The sequence below is a fragment of the Talpa occidentalis genome, unplaced genomic scaffold, assembly GCF_014898055.3.
Source record: "Talpa occidentalis isolate TD23 unplaced genomic scaffold, MPIMG_talOcc4v2.1 talOcc4.17, whole genome shotgun sequence".
Classification (NCBI taxonomy): domain Eukaryota; kingdom Metazoa; phylum Chordata; class Mammalia; order Eulipotyphla; family Talpidae; genus Talpa; species Talpa occidentalis.
In genome coordinates, this window is record NW_023601754.1 from 39712637 (window position 1) to 39733459 (window position 20823).

The 20823-nt window shown below is 43.0% G+C and overlaps 1 protein-coding gene across 5 annotated transcripts; it reads right to left on the reverse strand.

The window, feature by feature from the left end:
- Positions 1-1495: 1495 nt before the first annotated feature.
- LOC119250187 (zinc finger protein 30 homolog) lies at positions 1496-18840 on the reverse strand. Of its 5 annotated transcripts, none has more exons than XM_037517933.2 (6): positions 18772-18840; positions 18228-18298; positions 14180-14265; positions 10886-11012; positions 9369-9467; positions 1496-4663 (listed from the first exon to the last, which is right to left on the reverse strand). In XM_037517933.2, the coding sequence occupies exons 3-6, from the start codon at positions 14186-14188 to the stop codon at positions 3294-3296; spliced, it is 1605 nt and encodes a 534-aa protein (XP_037373830.1). In that variant the 5' UTR covers positions 14189-14265; positions 18228-18298; positions 18772-18840; the 3' UTR covers positions 1496-3293. The 5 variants fall into 5 exon arrangements, with proteins under 5 accessions (XP_037373830.1, XP_037373829.1, XP_037373831.1 ...); XM_037517932.2 differs by having other exon boundaries at positions 18756-18840; XM_037517934.2 differs by lacking the exon at positions 18772-18840 and adding an exon at positions 18511-18527.
- Positions 18841-20823: the final 1983 nt, after the last annotated feature.

Genomic DNA, 20823 nt, shown 5'->3' on the forward strand with positions numbered 1-20823 from the left:
TATTTAAGTTCATGATCCATTTTGAGTTAACTTTTGTGTAAGACGTGAGTTAGGTCAAAATTCCTTTTTGTGCGGGGCGGAGGGAGGGGATGTGCAGTTGAAAGACTCTTCTTTGAATTTCTTCTGAACCTTTTCAAAAACTCATGCATATTTTTTAAAAGATATATTTATTTATACATACAAGAACTGGGGTACAGGCCAGAGGTGTGGGAGGATGAGTGGATTCACCAGAGACTGATGGGGAACAGAACAGGCAGATTGACTGAAATACACTGCTGAGGGGAGCAGCGGGTGAGTCAGGAGAGGTCTGCTGCACCATGTGGGTAGCTCAACTGGCCGGGGATTGAACTCGTGCAGTTGAACTCGTGCTGCAGTGGCTGTGGACAGCTTCATACGTTGTGTCTTAACCCCTTGTGCCACCAGGGAGGCCCGAGAGTCTTCATTTTGAGTATAAAGTTAGCTGTAGGGTTTTCATAGATGCTCTTTATCGAATCGAATATTGTCCGTATTCCTGCTTTTCTCAGAAGTTATCATAAATGGATATTGGATTTTGTCAAATGCTTTTTTGCATTGATTAATTTGATCATGTGTTTTTCTTCTTAAACTTTTTATAGGATAGTTTACATTGTTAGATTTTTTTCAGTATTGAGCCAGCTTTGCATTTCTGGTCATTGTATAATTCTTAAATATTAGGACTCTATTTGATAATATTCTGTGTTGCTTTGTATATAACAGAATCTACTTACATATCTACTTGCATATGTATTTTATTTTGTTAAAGATTTATTTTTACTTATACAAGAGCTGGGGTACAGGCCAGAGGCCGGAGGGTGAGAGGATTCACCAGAGACAGAGCAGGGAACAGAACAGGCAGACTGACTGAAATACACTGCTGAGGGGAGCAGTGGGTGAGACAGGAAAAGTCTGCGGCGCCATGTGGGTTGCTCTGCAGCTGGCAGGGATCGAACCGGCACTGCAGAGGCTGTGGACAGCTTCATAGCACTGCGCTCAACCGCCTGTGCCACCAGGGAGGCCCTGGCTAGCCGAATTTTTTTGGTGAGTTTTTATTTATTCAATTTCCTTAACAGTTACAGGGCTAATCACATTATCTCTTTCATATTGTATGAGCTGGTAGTTTGTATTGTCTCAAGAACTGGTCCATTTCATTTGGAACTATTTAGAATTATCCTCACACATCGTCTTACTCGCTGCTCCATCTCCCACCCTTCCCTACAACTTTCTTCTTCCTGAGTCAGAAAATATAATTATGGTTTAATCCAGAGTTGTATACATGTCATGTGAAATCAGTCCATCCCTCATATACAAAATGGACCCTGCTATAGGGTTTCACCTCCCAGGGATTCCCAGGCAAGACCCCTTTATTGACCTGTAAGCACCCTACTGTCATTTCCTCATCCAACCCTAAAGATACAACAAAGCCTGAGATTTTACCACATACTTAAGTTGAAGCCAATCAACACTAAAGCCAAATTTTATGTAGACTTAGGTCTATAGAAAAGCTCAGATCTTTCCTGTGCAAAGTCAAATGGAATCATTCTCTCCCATCAAATTGCAGATCTGAGAAGTGATGGTCAATTATCTCTGGAGAGACTGCATGTTGGTTCCACCTCTGCTCTAGACAGGACTAGGGTACACAGTAGGAAGCTGGATGGCATACCTCCAGAAATGGGGGGAACTTGGGAGCAATTCTGGGACATAAAGAAGTTTTTATTTATTTTATTTTTTTAAGATTGATTTATTTATTTATACAAGCACTGGGCACAGTCAGAAGCAGGGTTTCTAAGAATTTTAAGCCATTTTTCTAACAGCAGCCTCATAGGGAAGCCAGTATCCAGAAAAGCCTGTTGATTTCTTTTCTGGTTGAGTGACCCCTAGGCATATAAAATACAGTAAAATGTATAGGAAATATAATTTTAAGAGAATTTTATTCCTTGAGGCATTGCAAGCTTGAATGTAACAGGACAGAGTAGAAAAGGGCCTTTGCATCCCCAAACCTCTACAGGCTAAACACAGTCTGTGAAAACTAATCAACTGTAAACATGGGATAACTTGCATGAGGATAAAAACAGCATGACTCGGTGTAATCAAGAAGGCTTCCCTAAGGAAGTATACAGACTGGGTGCAGAAACACTTAAAACTGGGTTCTGTATTATGTGATGATGCAATTCTTTTGACTGTCACAGCTTCCCAATTACAGCAGAGAAATGCTGAATAACTGAAATACATTGCTTTTATTTTTCGAAAAGAACTGTCTTCTAAACCTCATGTGCATTCTAAATGTTTAATTTCAACTAGCTACATTTTAATTTTGCAATAACTCAGGTTCAAGTGCTCAACATGTTGCTCCGCGCTCCTTAGACAATGCAGGTGTGCCCTGTTAATTTTTATTTTGTTGTAGTGATTGCTTTGTTTTTACTCATTCATTTAACATTTATGTGCTGTGGGACAGGCTCTATAATAGATGTAGCAACAGGTGAGATAAATAAAATCTAGATCTGCAATTTTAATTTCATAAATAAGTAGAACATATTTAATAGCTCAGTGTTTAGGGTTTTGGCAATACCGATAAGTTCTGAGGTGCAGACATTTAATAAAACACTCACTTCAAATTGATTATAATTTCATAGCCATTTTATCTTTCAAAGAACACTAGGAAAAATTTCAAATACATAGAAGGGAAATAGCAAAAACAAAATAAAACCACATACCTAAGACTTATCTATCACTTTGACAAACTTAAGCTATGCAGCCACACTTTTTTTCACATGAGCATTTTAAAGGAAATTCCTACATTGTATCTGATCATTAGCTTATAAACGTCACAGTTTTTCTCTAACACACATTTTTAAATAACTGCAATGCAATTATCACCCTTAATAACATCATTTCTTAATATTATGTAATAGTGGCATTCCAGGTTTCCTGCTCCTTGAAAGTAGAACATTCCTGTGTTGATACAACCTGGTGGGCCTGTTGGGGGCCTGAGAATATTCAAAATTTCTTCCATATATATGAATGCTAATAGTGTTCCCTTTCACTCCTTTAAGTGTTCCTTCCTAAAACAAATTTCCAAAAGTTTAACATGATTTGAATGGTGATGATGAAAGACTTCCACAAATACATTAAATTAACATAGTCTTTCCTTTAAATAAACCTTCTATGTTAAGTTCATCACGTGCATGAAGAAAAAAGGGATGCCTCCGTTCAAAAGCTTCTCTAGAATTTATTGTCTGTCTATAAACACAGAATCACAACGGAAAGCCTTCTAATGACTATTTAGTTACATTGTGAACTCGCTGATGGTAGGTCAGGTGAGAATGCTGTCTAAAGGCCTTCTTACACTCCTTACATTCATACGGTTTCTCACCAGAATGGATTCTCTGATGTTGAATGAGTGAGGAATGAAGTCTGAAGGCCTTTCCACATTCTTTACAATCATAGGGTTTCTCACCAGTGTGAATGCTTTGATGTTGAGTAAGTTGTGAGAGCAGTCTAAAAGTCTTCTCACAGTCCTTACATTTGTAAGGTTTCTCCCCAAAATGGATACTCTGATGTTGAGTAAGTTGAGAGAAGAGCCTAAAGGCCTTCCCACATTCCTTACAATCATAGGGTTTCTCTCCAATATGGATACCCTGATGTGAGATAAGTTCTGAGTAACGACGGAAGAACTTTTGACATTCTTTACATTCGTAAGGTTTCTCACCAGTGTGGATTCTCTGATGGAGCGTCAGGTGATAGGCACGACTGAAGGTCTTTCCACACTCCTTACAGTCATAGGGCTTCTCACCGGTGTGAATCCTCTGATGAAGTGTAAGTTGTTGCCGCACTCTGAAGGCTTTCCCACACTCCTTACACTGATAGGGTTTTTCACCAGTGTGAAGTTTGTGATGGACTCTAAGGCCTGTACTGCACAGGAAAGACTGTCCACATTCCTTACATTCGTAGCACTTCTCAGCAATATTCAGCCTCTGATGGCGAGTAAGGTGGGCATACTGCCTAAAGGTTTTCCCACACTCCTTACATTCGTAGGGTTTCTCACCGGTGTGAATTCGCTGATGGAGATTAAGTTGTCCTCGAACTCGAAAGGCCTTTCCACATTCCTTACACTCATAGGGCTTCTCACCGATATGAATTCTTTGATGTACTCGAAGATCTGCACCGCATGTAAAGATCTTTCCACATTTTTTACATTCACAGAGTTTGTCAGAAGTGTGGATTCTCTGATGTCGACTAAGGTGGGCGCTCTGTCTAAAAGCTTTTCCACATTCTTTACATTCATAGGGTTTCTCACCAGTATGAATTCTCTGATGGAAAGTAAGTTGCTGGCGCACCCTAAAAGCCTTCCCACATTCCCCACATTCATACGGCTTCTCTCGATTATGAATTCTCTGATACAGAGTAAGAGGTTTGAGTTTTCTGTAAGGGGACATTTTTTCAGAGGTGGGTTTTTTCACTTCTCTGAAATATCCCTTTTGGGGACCTCCTTGTCCCACTAACTTTTTGTATCTATGATCTTTTCTGAAAGAGGAATCTTCAAAGCCACAGCTTCTAATTCTCTCCATTATCTCCCACTGAGATAAATCCATTTCATAGATACCCTTTCCTTTAAATAACTTTTTTGAGTTATATCTGGATTCCAAATCTGAAAGAAAACAAGATACAGGCTATTTTATTATTCTCGAAAAAGTAAATGACCAAAAAAGTTTATAATACATGAAAATAGAAAATAAAACCCATTGAAGTAAACAGACTTTCTCTTCATGTACTTTGAAAAAAAGCTAAGAGGAATGAAGAAAATGAGTTATGAACAGATTGTTTGGATACAGATCAAAGTTGGGGAATCTCTTAAATATTTAAATGATTTCTCTTTTTGATTAGAATAAAATACAAATACGTCACCATGGGCAGAAGATCAAGTCACTGTCCCATTTGTTTCCTTTGTCCTTACGACTCCTACTTTCTTTCAGTTCCTAGAATGTCACAGTTGTTCCATTTTTTAGTGCTTTTCACTGGCTACTAAATCTCTATTTTCTTACCTTACACCTTATCAAGGGCAGAAAACAATCTTTCATTGTCATTAACAACCCTCCAGCACAAAGTAGCTCCCAGAGCTAATAGTTCTTTTTTTTTTTTAAAGATTTATTTATTTATTTATACAAGAACCAGGGTACAGGCCAGATTCGCAGGAGGGTGAGAGGATTCACCAGAGACAGAGCGGGGAGCAGAACAGGCAGACTGACGAAATACACTGCTGAGGGGAGTAGCGGGCGAGACAGGTGAGATCTGCCGCACCATGTGGGACCCTCACCAGCCAGCCGGGATCAAACCCACACTACAGAAGCTGCGGACAGCTTCACAGCACTGCGCTCAACCGCCTGCACCACCAGTGGAGGCCCAGAGCTAATAGTTCTTGTGTATGATATATATACAATATGAGGTTGCCTCCAACCTCACACACTGATTAAACTTTTTTTTTATCAATACCTACAGAGATGGCAAACAAAAGCACATCTAAACCATCCCAGTTAAACACATAGATGGAAAATATATACTTATTTTCTTATACTTATCCTTCCAGTTCTCCCTCTACCTATAAATGTCACCACTGCAGCTACTTTATACTTTGCAGTCACGAGTGACTGCTTTCACGGCCAAAGTGACGAAAGGTTCTACTGATTTATCTTCATTTGAGTTTTTACAACTATACACATTTCTGTTACAAATACTCGACCTGCTTTATTCATTCATAGTCTTTCCTATATTCTACTCACAGCCAAAGTCTTTTGGGTACTTCTGCAGAGTGGTGGTGGGAGGGTGAGAGGGTTCACCAGAGACAGAGTAGGGAGCAGAATAAGCAAGTCTTGTGAAATACACTGCTGAGGGAAGCAGAGGGCGAGACAGGAGAGGTCTGCTGCGCCATCTATGGAACTCAGGCCATAGCAGTGATAACAGGGAGGCATCTATAGCAATTTTGTAAGAATTTTTTGACAAGTGAGATAGAAATGAAATATAAATGACCAGTAATTAGCTAAACAGTTTTAGTCGTAGTAGTTAATGTGTTTTAGGCTGCTATTTATAAAGTACGGCAAATGTTATAAGATGGCAATTTCAAAGGATTTACTTGCAAATTAAATATTAAAAGCCAGTACTCCAAAAGGGAAGTCATAGTCAATATCAAAATAAATGGCCAAAACATTTGTAAGAAAAAGTGATAAACTGTTTACAGCATAAAGACCCATACAAATTGGCATCAGGAACATTAAACAATGGGAAATTTATCGGAATAAAAGAAGTAAACAATCACAAAATAAGTAAGTATAAACTTACAACACATTAATCATATTCACTCAAAAAACAAAGTAGAACAAGTTATAAAACATATCCTATCAAATTTAAAGGTTTGTCTACAGAAACAAAATAGTAGCAATATGGATATAGTGAGCCTGAGGGTTTCATGTATGGTGCCCCCACTAAGGGACCTGTCAGATGAAGCCCTGGAATGCTGAACATTCTCATCTGGGAGACCGACGACTGTGCAGTAAAAACAGCTGAGCTGTATCTTAAACAGTCAGTCATGTTTCACAAATCTGTTTATGCCAGATCTTTTATCCCTGCAAGCTGTGCAAATACACCCATCTCTATGAACACAAGATTGAAGGATGATGAGAGGTGGCTGCACAATGAGCCCTGGGCTGCTGTCTAGGGAGGCGGGGGAGGAGACAGGTAACTGGGGCGAAACAAAAACCCACAACGCTCCTGCGTTCCCGTAACTTCATCAATATCTTTAGGTTCTTCTTCTACTTTAAATAAACTGAAACTGGAAGCAGTCATTACACATCACACATGGGATTTAAGCTAAAATAATGGGCTTGACCTAAACCGAAATGAAAGGGTGGACCAAACATCAGAAGATGGACCAATGAGAGGAAATCTGAATGTATCCACATTTATGATAGCTGGAAAACATTACCTATGTAAGATGAACAAACCAAATACTAGTTTGGATTCTATTAGATCAAAGGGCTTTACTCCAGAAAACAATGCTAGTATGATAGTATCAGCCGAAATAAGCCAAGTAAGACATAAGTGATATATAAAATGACCAGTAATTAGCTAATATCTATTTAGATCAACATAAAAGGAGAAATGTTATTGCCGTTGGCAGGTATCAGCTTTAATTAAAAAGAAAATGAGAAAATTTCCTGATCATAAAATTATCTGTTTCCTGACGCCACTTTAATCACTTAATTTTGTTGATATAAGATGATATGGAATATAAAATATTGGGTTATCAGAAAAGTCATGATGTATTTTTTCTCTTTTTCAAGAAAAAGTGCGTCGTGACTTTTCCAACAGCCCAATATTTGTGATGGAGGCAATTCACATTAACAACAGGCTTAATGTATGAAGAAATACATTGAAGCCCTAAAACCAGAACTGTACTTCCGAGAATCAATACCATGGAATAATCCATACTAAATTCCAATGACATACTGAGTATTATCTGCTGATAACCTTACTGTTTATTTCACCAAAAAGTCAGAAGCAATTGAACAAAAAAATATGTAGTCTCCCCTTTGTCATAGTATGCAATCAACCTAAGTCCCTTTTTTATTATACACATGATTCTCCCTTATAAATTAGCTCCTACTTTCCCATCTACTAAAGATCATTGCTTAATAAAATGACTCTCTCTACTCGATCAAGTTTCCTCTTTGAAATCATCCCCATTCACTCTATAAATAAGTTCTAATGTCTCACATCATAAAATACATTTCTTATACCCCATTTCTTATGTCTGTTTTTTTTTTCTTTTTTAAAGATTATTTATTTATGCATACAAGAACTGGGGTACAGGCCAGAGGTGTGGGGGGTGAGAGGATTCATCAGAGACAGAGCGGGGAACAGAACAGGCAGACTGACTGAAATACACTGCTGAGGGGAGCAGCAGGCGAGACAGGAGAGGTCTGCTGCGCCATGTGGGTTGCTCCCTAGCCAGTGGCTGCACATAGAATCATAGTGCTGTGCTTAACCCCTTGCGCCACCAGGGAAGCCCCTCTTATGTCTGCTTTATGGCAAGATTCCTCCAAATAGTGGCATATACTTACTTTCACCACTGCCTCATCTCTCATTTCTTCTTCTATCTTGCAATAATTTTAAAATAAAGCAAAATCCTATTAGAGAGAATTTCTAACAGACACAAAAGCAGACACAACAGTATAATAAAGTTTACATATTTATGACTGAACTTCAACAACCACTGGCCCATACCCAGTCCTGGCCTCTGCACACCCACTCCTCTCTCCTCACATTTGTTGAAGCAAATCTCATTCATTTAGTTGTATTTATTCAGGATTTATCCAAGGAGCAGGATAAATATTTTATTTCCTTTAAATTTTTGTTTCCCAAGTAAGTTTGTTCTCTAATAGTTTCTAATGGTGAACAATTTATGAGTATCATTAAGTTTTTATAGATTAAGTATAGTGTATGTATTACAATACATCTGTTATGTGTATAGCTGCCCAAATGGTTCTGTCTTTGACCAGTTGAAGTTTCAACTGTTTCCTCTTCCCTACTTAAAACTACCTCATTCAGGGCCTCCCCTGGTGGCACAGGTGGTTGAACACAGCGCTGTGAAGCTGTCCGCAGCTTCTACAGTGCTGGTTTGATTCCAGCCGCTTGGTGAGGGTTCCACATGGCACGGCAGACCTCTCTCCTGGTGTGGCAGACCTCTCTCCTGTCGCGCCCACTGCTCCCCTCAGCAGTGTATTTTGTCAATCTGCCTGTTCTGTTCCCCACTCTGTCTGGTGAATCCTCTCACCCTCCCGCGCATCTGGCCTGTACCCCGGTTCTTGTATAAATAAATAAATAAATAATAATAAAAAAACTACCTCATTTACCCACTAATCCTCCATATTCTTACCAAGCCATTCTTGCTACATTCTTAAGTGATTTCTCCATAAATCTTTATCACTTCATGACACTTGGTGACCCATTTGTTTGTTTACATGTTTATTATGTGACTTCCTCACTACCATGTAAATGCCATGAAAAGAGGGCAATGGATATTGACATAAAAGGCAAAATACAAAAGATGATCTAGAAAGGAATTAAAACTAAAATACAGGCTAAATGGTTGTCATTAGGGAAGAAAGCTCCCCCCAAACCTCCCTTGAAATGAGCGGGAAATTTGAGAGTGAAGAAACAGGCAGTAAGTGGAAGCACAGGAAAAATTTTTCTGGAACCTTTGGGGAAGTTTTCTACCTGGGTTTCAGGTCTTTTCTTCATAATCAATACTAAGGGCTGTGCCATTAACAACTTACTGCTGCTGAGCAGCATGTACTCACCTAGGCTCCAGCCTCTTTTCTCATTCCTTACAACCATCCAGGGTTCCTTCCCTTGCTCTAGTAGGGTAATTACATCTGGCTTAGAAATGGAACATCCTGCTTGAAAAACAACAATGGAAAAATAAGGGAATAATTCACTTGATCAAGCATTCAGAACAAAGGAGGTTCATGAGATGAAAAACATTCACATTAGAGTTACTTAAGCATCACAAAGAATTACGAGAACACAGACTCAGGAACATAATCTGATTAAAATTAAACTTCAACAGATTCTGTCTCTTCAGAGGAGAAAGGACTGTGAACACTAGTTTCAAACCCTGCTTCTGTCATCCGGGTCTCTAGGGCCTGAGTCTTCTCAGTTGCAAAAAGGGAATAATAATAATGAGTTGGGGACCTTCCTAATGGCGCAGGCGGTTGAGCACCGCACTGTGAAGCTGTCCGCAGCCTCTGCAACGCAGGTTCGATCCTGGCCAGCCGGCGAGGGTCCCACAGGGCGCGGCAGACCTCTCCTGTCTCACCCGCTGCTCCCCTCAGCAGTGTATTTCGTCAGTCTGCCTGTTGTGTTCCCCGCTCTGTCTCTGGTGAATCCTCTCACCCTCCCGTGCATCTGGCCTGTACCCTGCTTCTTGTATAAAAATAAATAAGTCTTTAAAAATAATAGTAATAATAATAATGAGATGGGTGAATGCCTAAGACAAAGCAAGCACTATATGTGCTGAATAGGTACTATTTTTACTGTTTTATGATAATTTGCTAATAGTTTCTTGCCAGGATAGACATCCAATGTTCAGTGCAAAGCTCATGTATTTGAAACTTTCATCATGAATTGAACAATAACATATAGCTGTCCAATGACTATGTCCACTTGAGTTTTAACCAAGTGCTGATGTACACTGTTTATAGAGCACCAGACACCTGTCTTCCAACTTCCATTGCAGATGAGTGAGTAGAGACCATCCACAGCAGTATGAAACCAGATTTCTTTCACAATAGTTTCACTTTGAATATCTCAGAATTAAGCCAGCTTGTCTTTAAAGAGAAGCAATTATAGAAAAGGCAAAGGAATAGATGAAAGTTACTGAATTATGAAGTAAGGTCCTATTTAATGCATGAATAGGTGAAAGTGCCTAATCCCAGAATATATAGCAGACACTCAGCTAGTTTCTAAAAAGACAGCCCTGGGCCTCCCCGGTGGCGCAGCGGTTGAGCACTGGGTTGCGAAGCTGCCCACAGCCTCTGCAGCGCCGGTTCGATCCTCGGCTGCTCCCCGGCCACCAGAGGAGGGTCCCACATGGCGAGCAGACCTCTCCTGCCGCCCGCTACTTCCCTCAGCAGTGTACTTCAGTCTGCCTGCTCTGCTCCCCGCTCTGGCTCTGGTGAATTCTCTCACCCTCCCGCGCTTCTGACTGTACCCAGTGCTTGTATAAATAAATTAATAAATCTTAAAAAAAAAAAAAAAGACAGCCCTAACATTCAGTTCTGTGAATTTCTAAATTAGTTGCCAGAGATAAGCTTACCCAGTGACACCAAGTTGCTGTAGTTCTCTAATGTCACATCTCTGTACAAATTCCTCTGATAGGAATCCAGGCACTCCCACTCTTCCTGAGAGAAGTCTACAGCCACATCTCTGAACAGCACCAAACTCTGAAATGACAAACCCATGTATTATTTATAAAATTATTTATGTAAAGGAGCAACACTTCAGCTCTGCATGTAACATCATCCGTGTTATACATCCTTCCCTCACCCTTCTTTGGAAAAATAATTCCTTCAAAATAGACTTTTGGGGGCCTCCCTGGTGGTGCAAGGGGTTAAAACGCAACCTATGAAGCTATCCGCAGCCACTGCAGCACCAAATTCAATCCCTGGGCAGGGAACTACCCACATGGCACAGCAGACCTCTCCTGCCTCGCCCACTGCTCCCCTCAGCAGTGCATTTCAGTCAGTCTGCCTGTTCTGCTCCCCACTCTGTCTCTGGTGAGTCCCTCATCCACCACACCTCTGGCCTGTACCCCAGCTCTAGTATGCATAAATAAATAAATATTTTTAAAAAAAGAAAAAAAAACAGTTCCTTGTCAGGCTATTCATCCAGTTTTCATGCCCTGGGTCCAAGCTTATTCATAAGCTGTAGTCTGCCCATCGATGCTCTAGACATAACTACCTGCGTTCCATGGGATACTGGGTTTTACTTATTTCCAGATCTATTCAGGACATTATCAGTATTTCCCAATTAACTGGAATGTGTTATAAAAACACTGCTTGTAACAGGCCCCCCAAACATATTGATGAATGTGATTTACTCTAACCTCTTTTCCTTAAAAAACAAAAACTGATTGAATTCCCCTCCCCACCAAAAACCTGAAAGTCTATTTTTAAAGTGTTCAAGATTGATCTAGGATGGTGGAACTGGAAATATTCCCCGCCTACAGAAGACAAGGAAACAAACCAGCCTGAAGTGCCTGTCCAGAACACTATAGAAAACCTCTTTTCAGAACAGGCACTCTGGTTCATGTTTTTTACTAATAAAAAGCAAAACTTGGCAATCGAATCTTCCTGATCTCTAAGCCTGATACTGCTGCAGACTTAGATTTCTGGGCTCAGTGCAGCCGTAATCGACCATCTAGTGATTTCCCGCTTGGCTGTGGCTACTCACTCTTTAGGGGTGCCTGTGTGGAAAGATGAGAAAAACAAACCAGGAGGATGATGAAGGCTAATTACACTGAACAAATAGAGACGATGTGACCTTAATTGCTTTTGGCTAAGGACCTGCTGTGTCTTACTGGAGAAACTTCTGATGATTGCAGTGATAACAGTGTACTGACTACTGAAAACTGAGGCAGTCACACCCAGAGGGAGGGCGTGCAAGGAAGGGTTAGGATTTCCTCCACAGATAGCAATCACTTGTGAGTCCCAGCAGACATGTACAAAAGCGCACTAAATGTACTCAGAGCGCACATAGTTTTGTTCAACACGACACCTTCCGAGCAGATACTGCATAGAGCAATCAGGATTTGAGAGCTAAACAAAAACCTCTTCCAAAGCAGACCGGATAGTCTGCAAATGTGATTTCCATCTAAATGTTGTTAAGATAGGAGAGAAGGTTCATTCATCTTTGTCTCATGCTTCTGTGTTTTCTTTTTCATTTTGGCTAGAATAGCCACTATCCCAATCAAAGAATCAGAGTAAACATGGTCCCCAGAATCCATAAATGTGTCTCCAGCGCACTCTGTAATAGCTTAGTAGAATCTCTATCACAGACACATTTATCTGCTCACAACATTAAAAAGAACTTGCCTTTCTATACATTACCAAAAAAAAATTCTGTTTATGTTCCATTGTATATAGGAGTATATTTTGCTTGTTTGAAAGAATATGAATCATATAGTATTCCAGCAATTTTCTGTATTTCTTTTTACAGCATTATCCTCAATGTACTCTTGTTGATGGTTCTTACATTTCAATTTGTTTTCCTACTTAACAACTAGGAAAACAACTTAACAGTCCTTCATTTGTTTTGTTTATTTCCTCATGTAACATTGGTAAAGGATCTTGCAATATGATACAAAGGTAAAATCAACATTAACTTTGTGCAAAAAAAAACCAAACACCAAAATATAGAGTTTGCATAAAATTAAGAATTCCTTCCAGACCCATCTTCATTATTATATCATATGCATTTTCCTCACTATAATAAATCCTTTTAACTTACTACACAATAGTCCATTTTATTTATTTATTTTTTTAAAAAAGATTTATTTATTTATGCATTTATTTATGCATTTATGCATACAAGAACTGGGGTACAAGCCAGAGGTGTGGAGTGTGAGAGGATTCACCAGAGACAGAGTGGGGAACAGAACAAGCAGACTGAAACACTGCTGAGGGGAGCAGCAGGCAAGTCAGGAGGGGTCTGCTGCACCATGTGGGTCTCTTCCCATGCCAGGGATCGAACTCGTGCCGCAGTGGCTGCCAACAGCCTCATAGGTTGTGTCTTAACCCCTTGTGCCACCAGGGAGGCTCCCCACAATAGTCCATTTTATAGCTATGTTAGATTTGATTATATTTAGATATGTTGATACTTTTAAATATATTAAATTATATTTAGAATTTAGGTTACACAAAATCTCTAAAGCCACAACGTCTAATATGCTAGCTTAGACATATATGGTTATTAAGCTCTTGAACTGTGGCTGGTCCAGTTTAGATGTGCTGTACACATAAAATATATACAGGATATTGAAGACTTTAAAAAGAATGTAAATAATTTCAGTAGTTTTATGTATACTATACTTTGAAATGACAACATACTGGGTTAAACAAAACATTAAAATTACACATTCCTCTTTTTAAGTGTAACAACTAAAAAGTTTGAGTTGAAAAGTAAAAAGTTGCATGTTATTCTATACTTTTTAATGAGACTGACATGTTGCCTTCTGCATTAAGAAGACACAGCTTCTATAATTTTAATGTGACTACTAAATTTAAAATTATGTATATAGCTTGCATTGTAATTCTTTTGAACAGTGCTCCTCTAAAGTGTTCTCTAACTCTGAAAAGCTTAGATCAAATCGCTCTAAGGACTTAATTTTTGCTTACCTCTGCTCTAGACAAAGATCAAACACACAGGAGACACTAAATAAATTTGGTGAATTCACACGTGGACACAGATGGAGACGAGGGAACACACAGGAGAATGGGAGAGGCCAGGAGGAGCTGTTGATCAGGGCTCCAAGAAGTTTCAGGGTAACTAATGAGAATGTTCACATAACCTGAAATAAAGTACAGCATTTCATATAGAAACAGCAACTTACATGAGCCATGATTTCAGACTTGCAAGAACTGGTCAATTTTTCTTATGGATCATTTACTGTAGAAGCAGAGTCCACAGAAGCCAGAGCTGGGGGAAAAATACACAGACAGATGAAGACAGACTCTCCTGTGTCCAGAGGCTTTGGCAGGAGGGTTTTCAGTTCGATCCCCACCCAGGGAGGCAGATCTGGACAGAGAGTGGGCTGTCCACAGCATCCTGAGCAGATCCACCTCAATCCACCCCACCTGAGAAGTGCTGACCCCTTTTAAACAAGAACTTCCTCTTAACATTCAGAAATCTAGCTGCTCTCAGCAGACCTCTTCTGACTTGCCTGCTGTTCTCCTCAGTAGTGTATTTCAGTCAGTCTGCCTGTTCTGCTCCCCACTCTATCTCTGGTGAATCCTCTCACACCCTGCACCTCTGGCTTGTTCCAATTCTTATATGCATAAATAAATAAATCTTTAAGAGAAAAAAAAAGAAAGCTAGCCGCTCTCTAAAGTTGAAAATAGAAAATAGTAGAGACAAAAATTTCCCAAACTTTGCTGCACATGGGAATCACCTACAGATCTTTAAAATATACTTAAGCCTGCCTTCTATCTGCCAAACATTCTGATTTTACTAATACAGGCTGTGACCTGAGATTTTTTTTTAAACCTCAGATTTTATAAAACTTCCCCCAGTGGTCACACCGGCATCAAGAGTTTGGTCATGCATGAGAGTCACCTGGAAGACTTATTAAAAACATCCTCTGCAGGGCCCATACCTAAAACTTGACATTTGGTAGTCTGAGACTGAGCTTGAGAATCTGCATTTCAAAACTGTTTCCAAGTGATACTGAGGCTGCTGGTCTAGATGCCACAATTTGAGACCTACTTATCCTTCGACACCGCCCAGCAGGCTTTTATGTGGCAGCTGCTAGCACACTGGGACCTCTCATTACCTGCCTTCCTGCTCAGAATTATCAATAATGCCTGCAAGATCTAATTCCCCCACCCATCTTTCTTGGGACCCAGGCTGAGAAAGTGGATCTCAGCCCCGAGCATGATATAATTCTCTTGAAAGCAGAAATCACGCATTAGTAACTAAGATGTCTCTAAAGGCAGTGGATTGGCAGATTTGAAAAATTGATGATACTTTAATTAGTAAGACTGGGGTGGGGGAGGGGAATGGACACACCTCATATGATGGAGGCAGAATAAAAATGATGCATGGAGTGTTTATAATGGAACCAGGAAGAGCTGCGGGAAAATGCACATCTTTCGACAAGCTTAAATAAATACTTGTGCATTCCTACAATGGAAAACTAAAAAGCTACTGAATATTAAAGTAAAATTCTTATTTGATATCAAAGATGATCGCTTCACTACATTTTGTTAGGGGAAGAGGGTATCTCAGAAAATAATGTCATTTGGTTGTGTTTTGTGACAGGAAAACAATATATGTATGCATAAAATAGTATAATGTACACAAAATATATTTGCATAAATATTTTGTGCATAAAATAACCTGTGAATGGACTTCTTTTTGTGCTACCTCTGCTTGATAGTATCCCAAGTGATCTTTATCTTGTCTTCCCTGGACAGAGTCTCTTTTTAATCAAAAATTTAAAAATCTCTGCTGAACTTTTAAAATAACTATTTACTGATAGGCAAGAACAGACATCCAGACACGACCTTTGCTAAGAACTGTACAAAGATAATTGTTTTCTTCTCTTGCCATAGTAAGCAAGGCCAGTTTGACTAAAAACCAGTGAACGCTAAGGAATATAATCTAGAACCAGTTCCAATTCTTTTTTTTTTTTTTAAGATTTATTTATTTATTTATACAAGCACTGGGTACAGTCAGAAGCACCGGAGGGCGAGAGAATTCACCAGAGCCAGAGTGGGGAACAGAACAGGCAGACTGATGAAATATACTGCTGAGGGGAGCAGCGGGCGGCAGGAGAGGTCTGCGTGCCATGTGGGACCCTTGCCGGTGGCTGGGTATCGAACCGGTGCTGCAGAGGCTGAGGGCAGCTTCTCAGCCCAGTGCTCAACCGCTGCGCCACCAGGGGAGGCCCCCCAGTTCCAATTCTTGATAAACAACTTTTGCAATTCTATCTCCGCCCCATTAAATTCAGTCCTTTAAAATCCCCTTAAGAACCCTACCCGGGCATATTTTGGGGAGTGACCTGAAAATGTGCTCCCCAATCTGCAAATCTAGCAACCCCCAAATATGTGTTATTATTTTATTTTAGCTTCATGTCTTTCTCAGTCAACACCTCTCTTAGTCCATCCAAAGATGTGCCCCAGGCAAACTCAGCCGTAAGATGATTAAGTCCTGAATACCTAATAGCGTGGTTACTATACTATATATAGTAATTATATATATATATATATATATATGTGTGTGTGTGTGTGTGTGTGTATGTGTCTATATATGAAACTGACTTCAGTTTCATATATAGACACATACACACACACACACACAAAAGAGGGGTTATCCATGGGACACCATGAAAGTATAGATGTGTTAATTAACAGTAGTAATCATTCTCTTCCACAATGTATTTTTTATTTTTTTTAAGATTTATTTATTCATACCTAAAAGAACCAGGGTACAGGCCAGATGTGTGGGAGGGTGAGAGGATTCACCAGAGACAGAGAGGGGAACAGAACAGGCAGACTGACGAAATACACTGCTGAGGGGAGCAGCAGGCAAGACAGACGAGGTCTGCCGTGCCATGTGGGTATCCCCCTGGCTGGCAAGGATCCAACCTGGCTGCAGAGGGTGCAGATAGCTTCACAGTGCTGCGCTCAACCGCCTGTGCCACCAGGGAGACCCCACAATGTATTTTTTAAATAAAAAATAAATGGAGACCAGCCTGTTAAATTCCCTGAGCAGACAAAAGTAGTTTAATCATACAAAGAAAGTTTAATTTAGCCTAATTTGCAAGACTAAACCTGATCATTTCTTATTTATGTCTCTGAAAATCATACGCAAAACTTAAACTGTTTCCCCAGTTGGATATAAGGTAACCACTAACCAATTCCTTATCATTGAAGATAATTCTGTTATCACCAATCCCTGTGAAGAATAAACTGCCTCCCTCCTCACTATATAAGCTATGTCTTAACAATACACTCTTTTTTTTTTTTTTTAATAGAGGCATGCTTTATTTATTTATTTTATTTGTTTGTTTGTTTTTTGTTTATACATGCACTGGGTACAGTCAGAAGCGCAGGAGGGTGAGAGAATTCACCAGAGCCAGAGCGGGGAGCAGAGCAGGCAGAAGGACCGAAGTACACTGCTGAGGGGAGCAGCGGGTGGCAGGAGAGGTCTGCGCGCCATGTGGGACCCTCCTCCGGTGGCCAGGAAGCAGCCGGGGATCGAACCTGCGCCACAGAGGCCGCGGGCAGCTTCGCAACCCAGCGCTCAACCGCTGCGCCACCGGGGAGGCCCAACAATACACTCTTGAGAATTGTTCCATATTTGTTTTGAGTGCTCCCAGTTTTCCTACTGCCTTTTGTGTGTGCATAATAAACTTTACCAAGTACTACTCTGGCGATGCATTGTGGGATTTCTGAGCTTAACAATGTTCTAAGTCTCAAATATATTCAATTTTTTATTTGTCAAAAACAAACTCATGCTACCAAACCTCTCACTACATCTGCTGGCACCAAAATGCACTATTCCTGAATTCCTTTGGGGTGGGGGGTGGGGAATCCTCTTTTTTTACTCTGGAATCATTAAAAAGATGTAACCCTTAAATGAATCCCTCACAATCACTGTCGAAAACAAAGATGAACATTAACCTCCCGCAGGGGTGTTTCCATCATCAGGGATCCTTTGGAAAAACACTGCTTAGTGAGCACAAGAGTAACTGTAGAGCTGCATTCAAGCCCTTAAATGAGATGCCATCAAATTGGGTAGGAAATCCTGATTTCCCTCTCCCAGTTCAAAGAGTAGACCACTCAGAAGCAGGACCTTTCCAAGGAACGAAATCAAGCAACCCGGTCTCCTGAAAATCGAATGCATTTCACCGAAACAAAGGAGCAGCGCAAACTCACACGGAACCCGGCGTTTGGAGGCGCAGCGGCGATTCGTTTCACTTAAAAGGCCTTCTCTGGAGACTGCAGGGCTGTGGAAAGCAAACGGGATTCGTTACAACCCAGGTTTTTCTTGACTCGGCCATCACCGCCGCCCCCGTGCCCCCTAGACCCTGGCTCCCCGCGCCCCCCGCGCGCACGGATGGCGATGAGGGGGGCGGGAGGGGAGAAGTTCCACGGCCACCGCGCGGGGGGCCGCAGGTCCGAGGACGCTGTAGTTCGGTCGCCGCAACTGCCCACCCACCCGGGCGGCCCGCCGGGTCTGCTCAGTCCAGGGGGTGCTCCCAGACTCCAGAGGCCCGCCCCGAATCTCGATCCAGCGTCGGGGCGGGGTGGGGGCGCTTCATTCTGGGGCTCCACTTCCGACTTCCCTCTGGGGCCTTTACTCCCCGTCCCGGCCTGGGTGACTAAACTTGGGGGTGCGCAGGGTCTCCGGCTCTCCCACCGCAAACAGGCCGCGCCCACAAAGAGGGCCCGGCGCCCACTTACTGCCGCGCGCGCTCACCCCGCGCCGTCCCAGCCTCAGGACCCCTGGCCGGCCCCACGCGGGGAGCACATGGTGGCCCGAGGCTCCAGGTCCGCAGCCCCGGCCCCCCGGGCGGGCTCCTCCGGGAAAGCAGCGGCCGCGACCGGCCCGAGCTCCGGGGATCCGGCTCGCGGGGTGGGAGGAGCGCCCAGCCCTCCGGCTGCGGCGCGGGCAGCTCGCGGGGTGCCCGGCTCGGCCCGGTGTGCGCAGGCGCGCGGGGCGCGGGAGGGGGCCGGGCCCCACGGCTCGCGCGGGGCTGGGAGGGGCGACCCGGGTCCGCACCCGCGGGTTGGCCGAGCCAGGCCGCCGGGCTCCCGCCGGGCCGGGGTGTCCAGGTCCTCAGGCCTGTAAATGCAACCCCGTAAGTGACCGTGGATAATCTGCGCCCGCCCCCCTGTGGAAAATGCATCCCAAAGCGAGAAGCGCTCTCTGTGCCGGCTTTTCTCGCTAGTTTCTGGGTTCTGCACCCCGCGTCGGCTGCGAGCGCCGCCCCGCCCCCGGCGGCGGAGCGCGGAAGCTCCGGGGAATTATTGTTCCTGATTTAGGGTGCAGTTGCGCGGACGGGAGGCGAACCCGGGGCTCCTCTGGGGAGGGGGGCACTTGGGGAGCGGGAAGAGGCGGGCGGCAGGAAGGGGGGAAGGTTGGCGCGAGGGTCCAGGTTTGAGCCTGGGTGTCCAGATCTTGAGGCTTGTGATGGCGACGCGGGTACCCCAGTCCCGCCAGTGTGGCCCCGAGGCGCGGGCTCGGGGTGGCGGGCACCGGGGCACCTGCGCGCGTGATCCCGGGCGGTGGCGTCTCTCGTGCTGGGAGCTGTTCTCCGCGTTTGCCCCTCTGTGGGTGCAGACCGGGGCGGCCCCACAGCGAAAACTGCCACCTTCTTGCTTAAACCCGGGGTTTAGGCGGCTCGTGGGTTACTTTGTGAAGTGCCTGCAACTGTGCTCGTCCTTGGAGTTAGTGCGCCCGGAAAGAAAGCACCCCCATAACCGCCCTCTTTAACATGAAATTATTTTGAGCTGAAAGCAATAAAGATGCATCCAAAGCAGGTAAATCTCTCCCCGCTGTTTCCCACAGTTTGTCACTTTGGAAACCGGAAGCTGCTTTTCTTTGTCCTGTCACTTTTCTACAAATTTATTGTCCTTTGTTGGAGATACTGTATACGGAGTGCGAAGCTACCATTTTGCGTTTTCCTCTTAGGTTTCGCTCACGTGATGTGCACAAACGTATTCTCTCTCTTCACCTGTATTTTTGTTGAAGAGCCAGCAGTAAAGTTATCCTACTCTGCATCTCCACTGTGGTTATTTCTGGGATGGTTTTGATAGGCCCCCCATTTCTGGCTCTGCTTTGACTATGCGCTGTGTTTGTGGGTCACTGTGTTACTGAGTGCTGGGGTTTTGATGATGCGCTTGTCTGCCATTCATTGTGCTGTCAGGACTGCGATGCTGAGTACAATAGCTAAGGACGGAAAAAGACCCTGGAAAAGAGGGCCCCCCAGGTGGCTGGGGAGTTAAAGTCTCAGCGCTGTCAAGCTATCGCCAGCCACTGCGGCGTGAGTTCGATCCTCAGCCAAAGAGCTGACCCACATGGTGCCGCAGACCTCTCCCGTCTCACCCCCTGCTCCCTTGCAGGGTGTTTCAATAAGTTCTCCTTTCCTGTTCGCCACTCAATCTCTGGTGAATTCTTTCACCCCCGTGCCTTCCACCTCACCCCAATATTTCTCCCTACAACACCCACCCCCATCCCGGAGCGGGGTGCCGTCCCCTACTGCCCCCAAGGGCAGGTCCCGTCTAAGGTGTCCAGTCCTCATCTCCCCACTCTATACTGCTGGAAACCGATGGCTCATCTCACGCCTCCCCCAAGCACCGCCCCCCAAAAGTGCGTCTGAGCAGGTCGAGGATGAAGTTTGGATTCCCCAAACCTCCAGGAGAGCACCACTAAATAGGTGAGATTGTGCACTGTGACAATTAGCTGCAACCTTCCTCCAATCCGCTCCACCGTGCGTGTGTGTGTGTGTGTGTGTGTTTTGATTTTAAG

Excerpts from the sequence above, each read along its gene's own strand:
- LOC119250187 (XM_037517930.2), bottom strand. The coding sequence starts at position 11,030 with ATGGGTTTGTCATTTCAGAGTTTGGTGCTGTTCAGAGATGTGGCTGTA. Across the intron at positions 9,468-10,885 it reads CAGCAACTTGGTGTCACTGG|CAGGATGTTCCATTTCTAAG; the intron begins GTAAGCTTATCT and ends TTGTTTTTCAAG. Across the intron at positions 4,664-9,368 it reads GAAAAGAGGCTGGAGCCTAG|ATTTGGAATCCAGATATAAC; the intron begins GTGAGTACATGC and ends GTTTTCTTTCAG.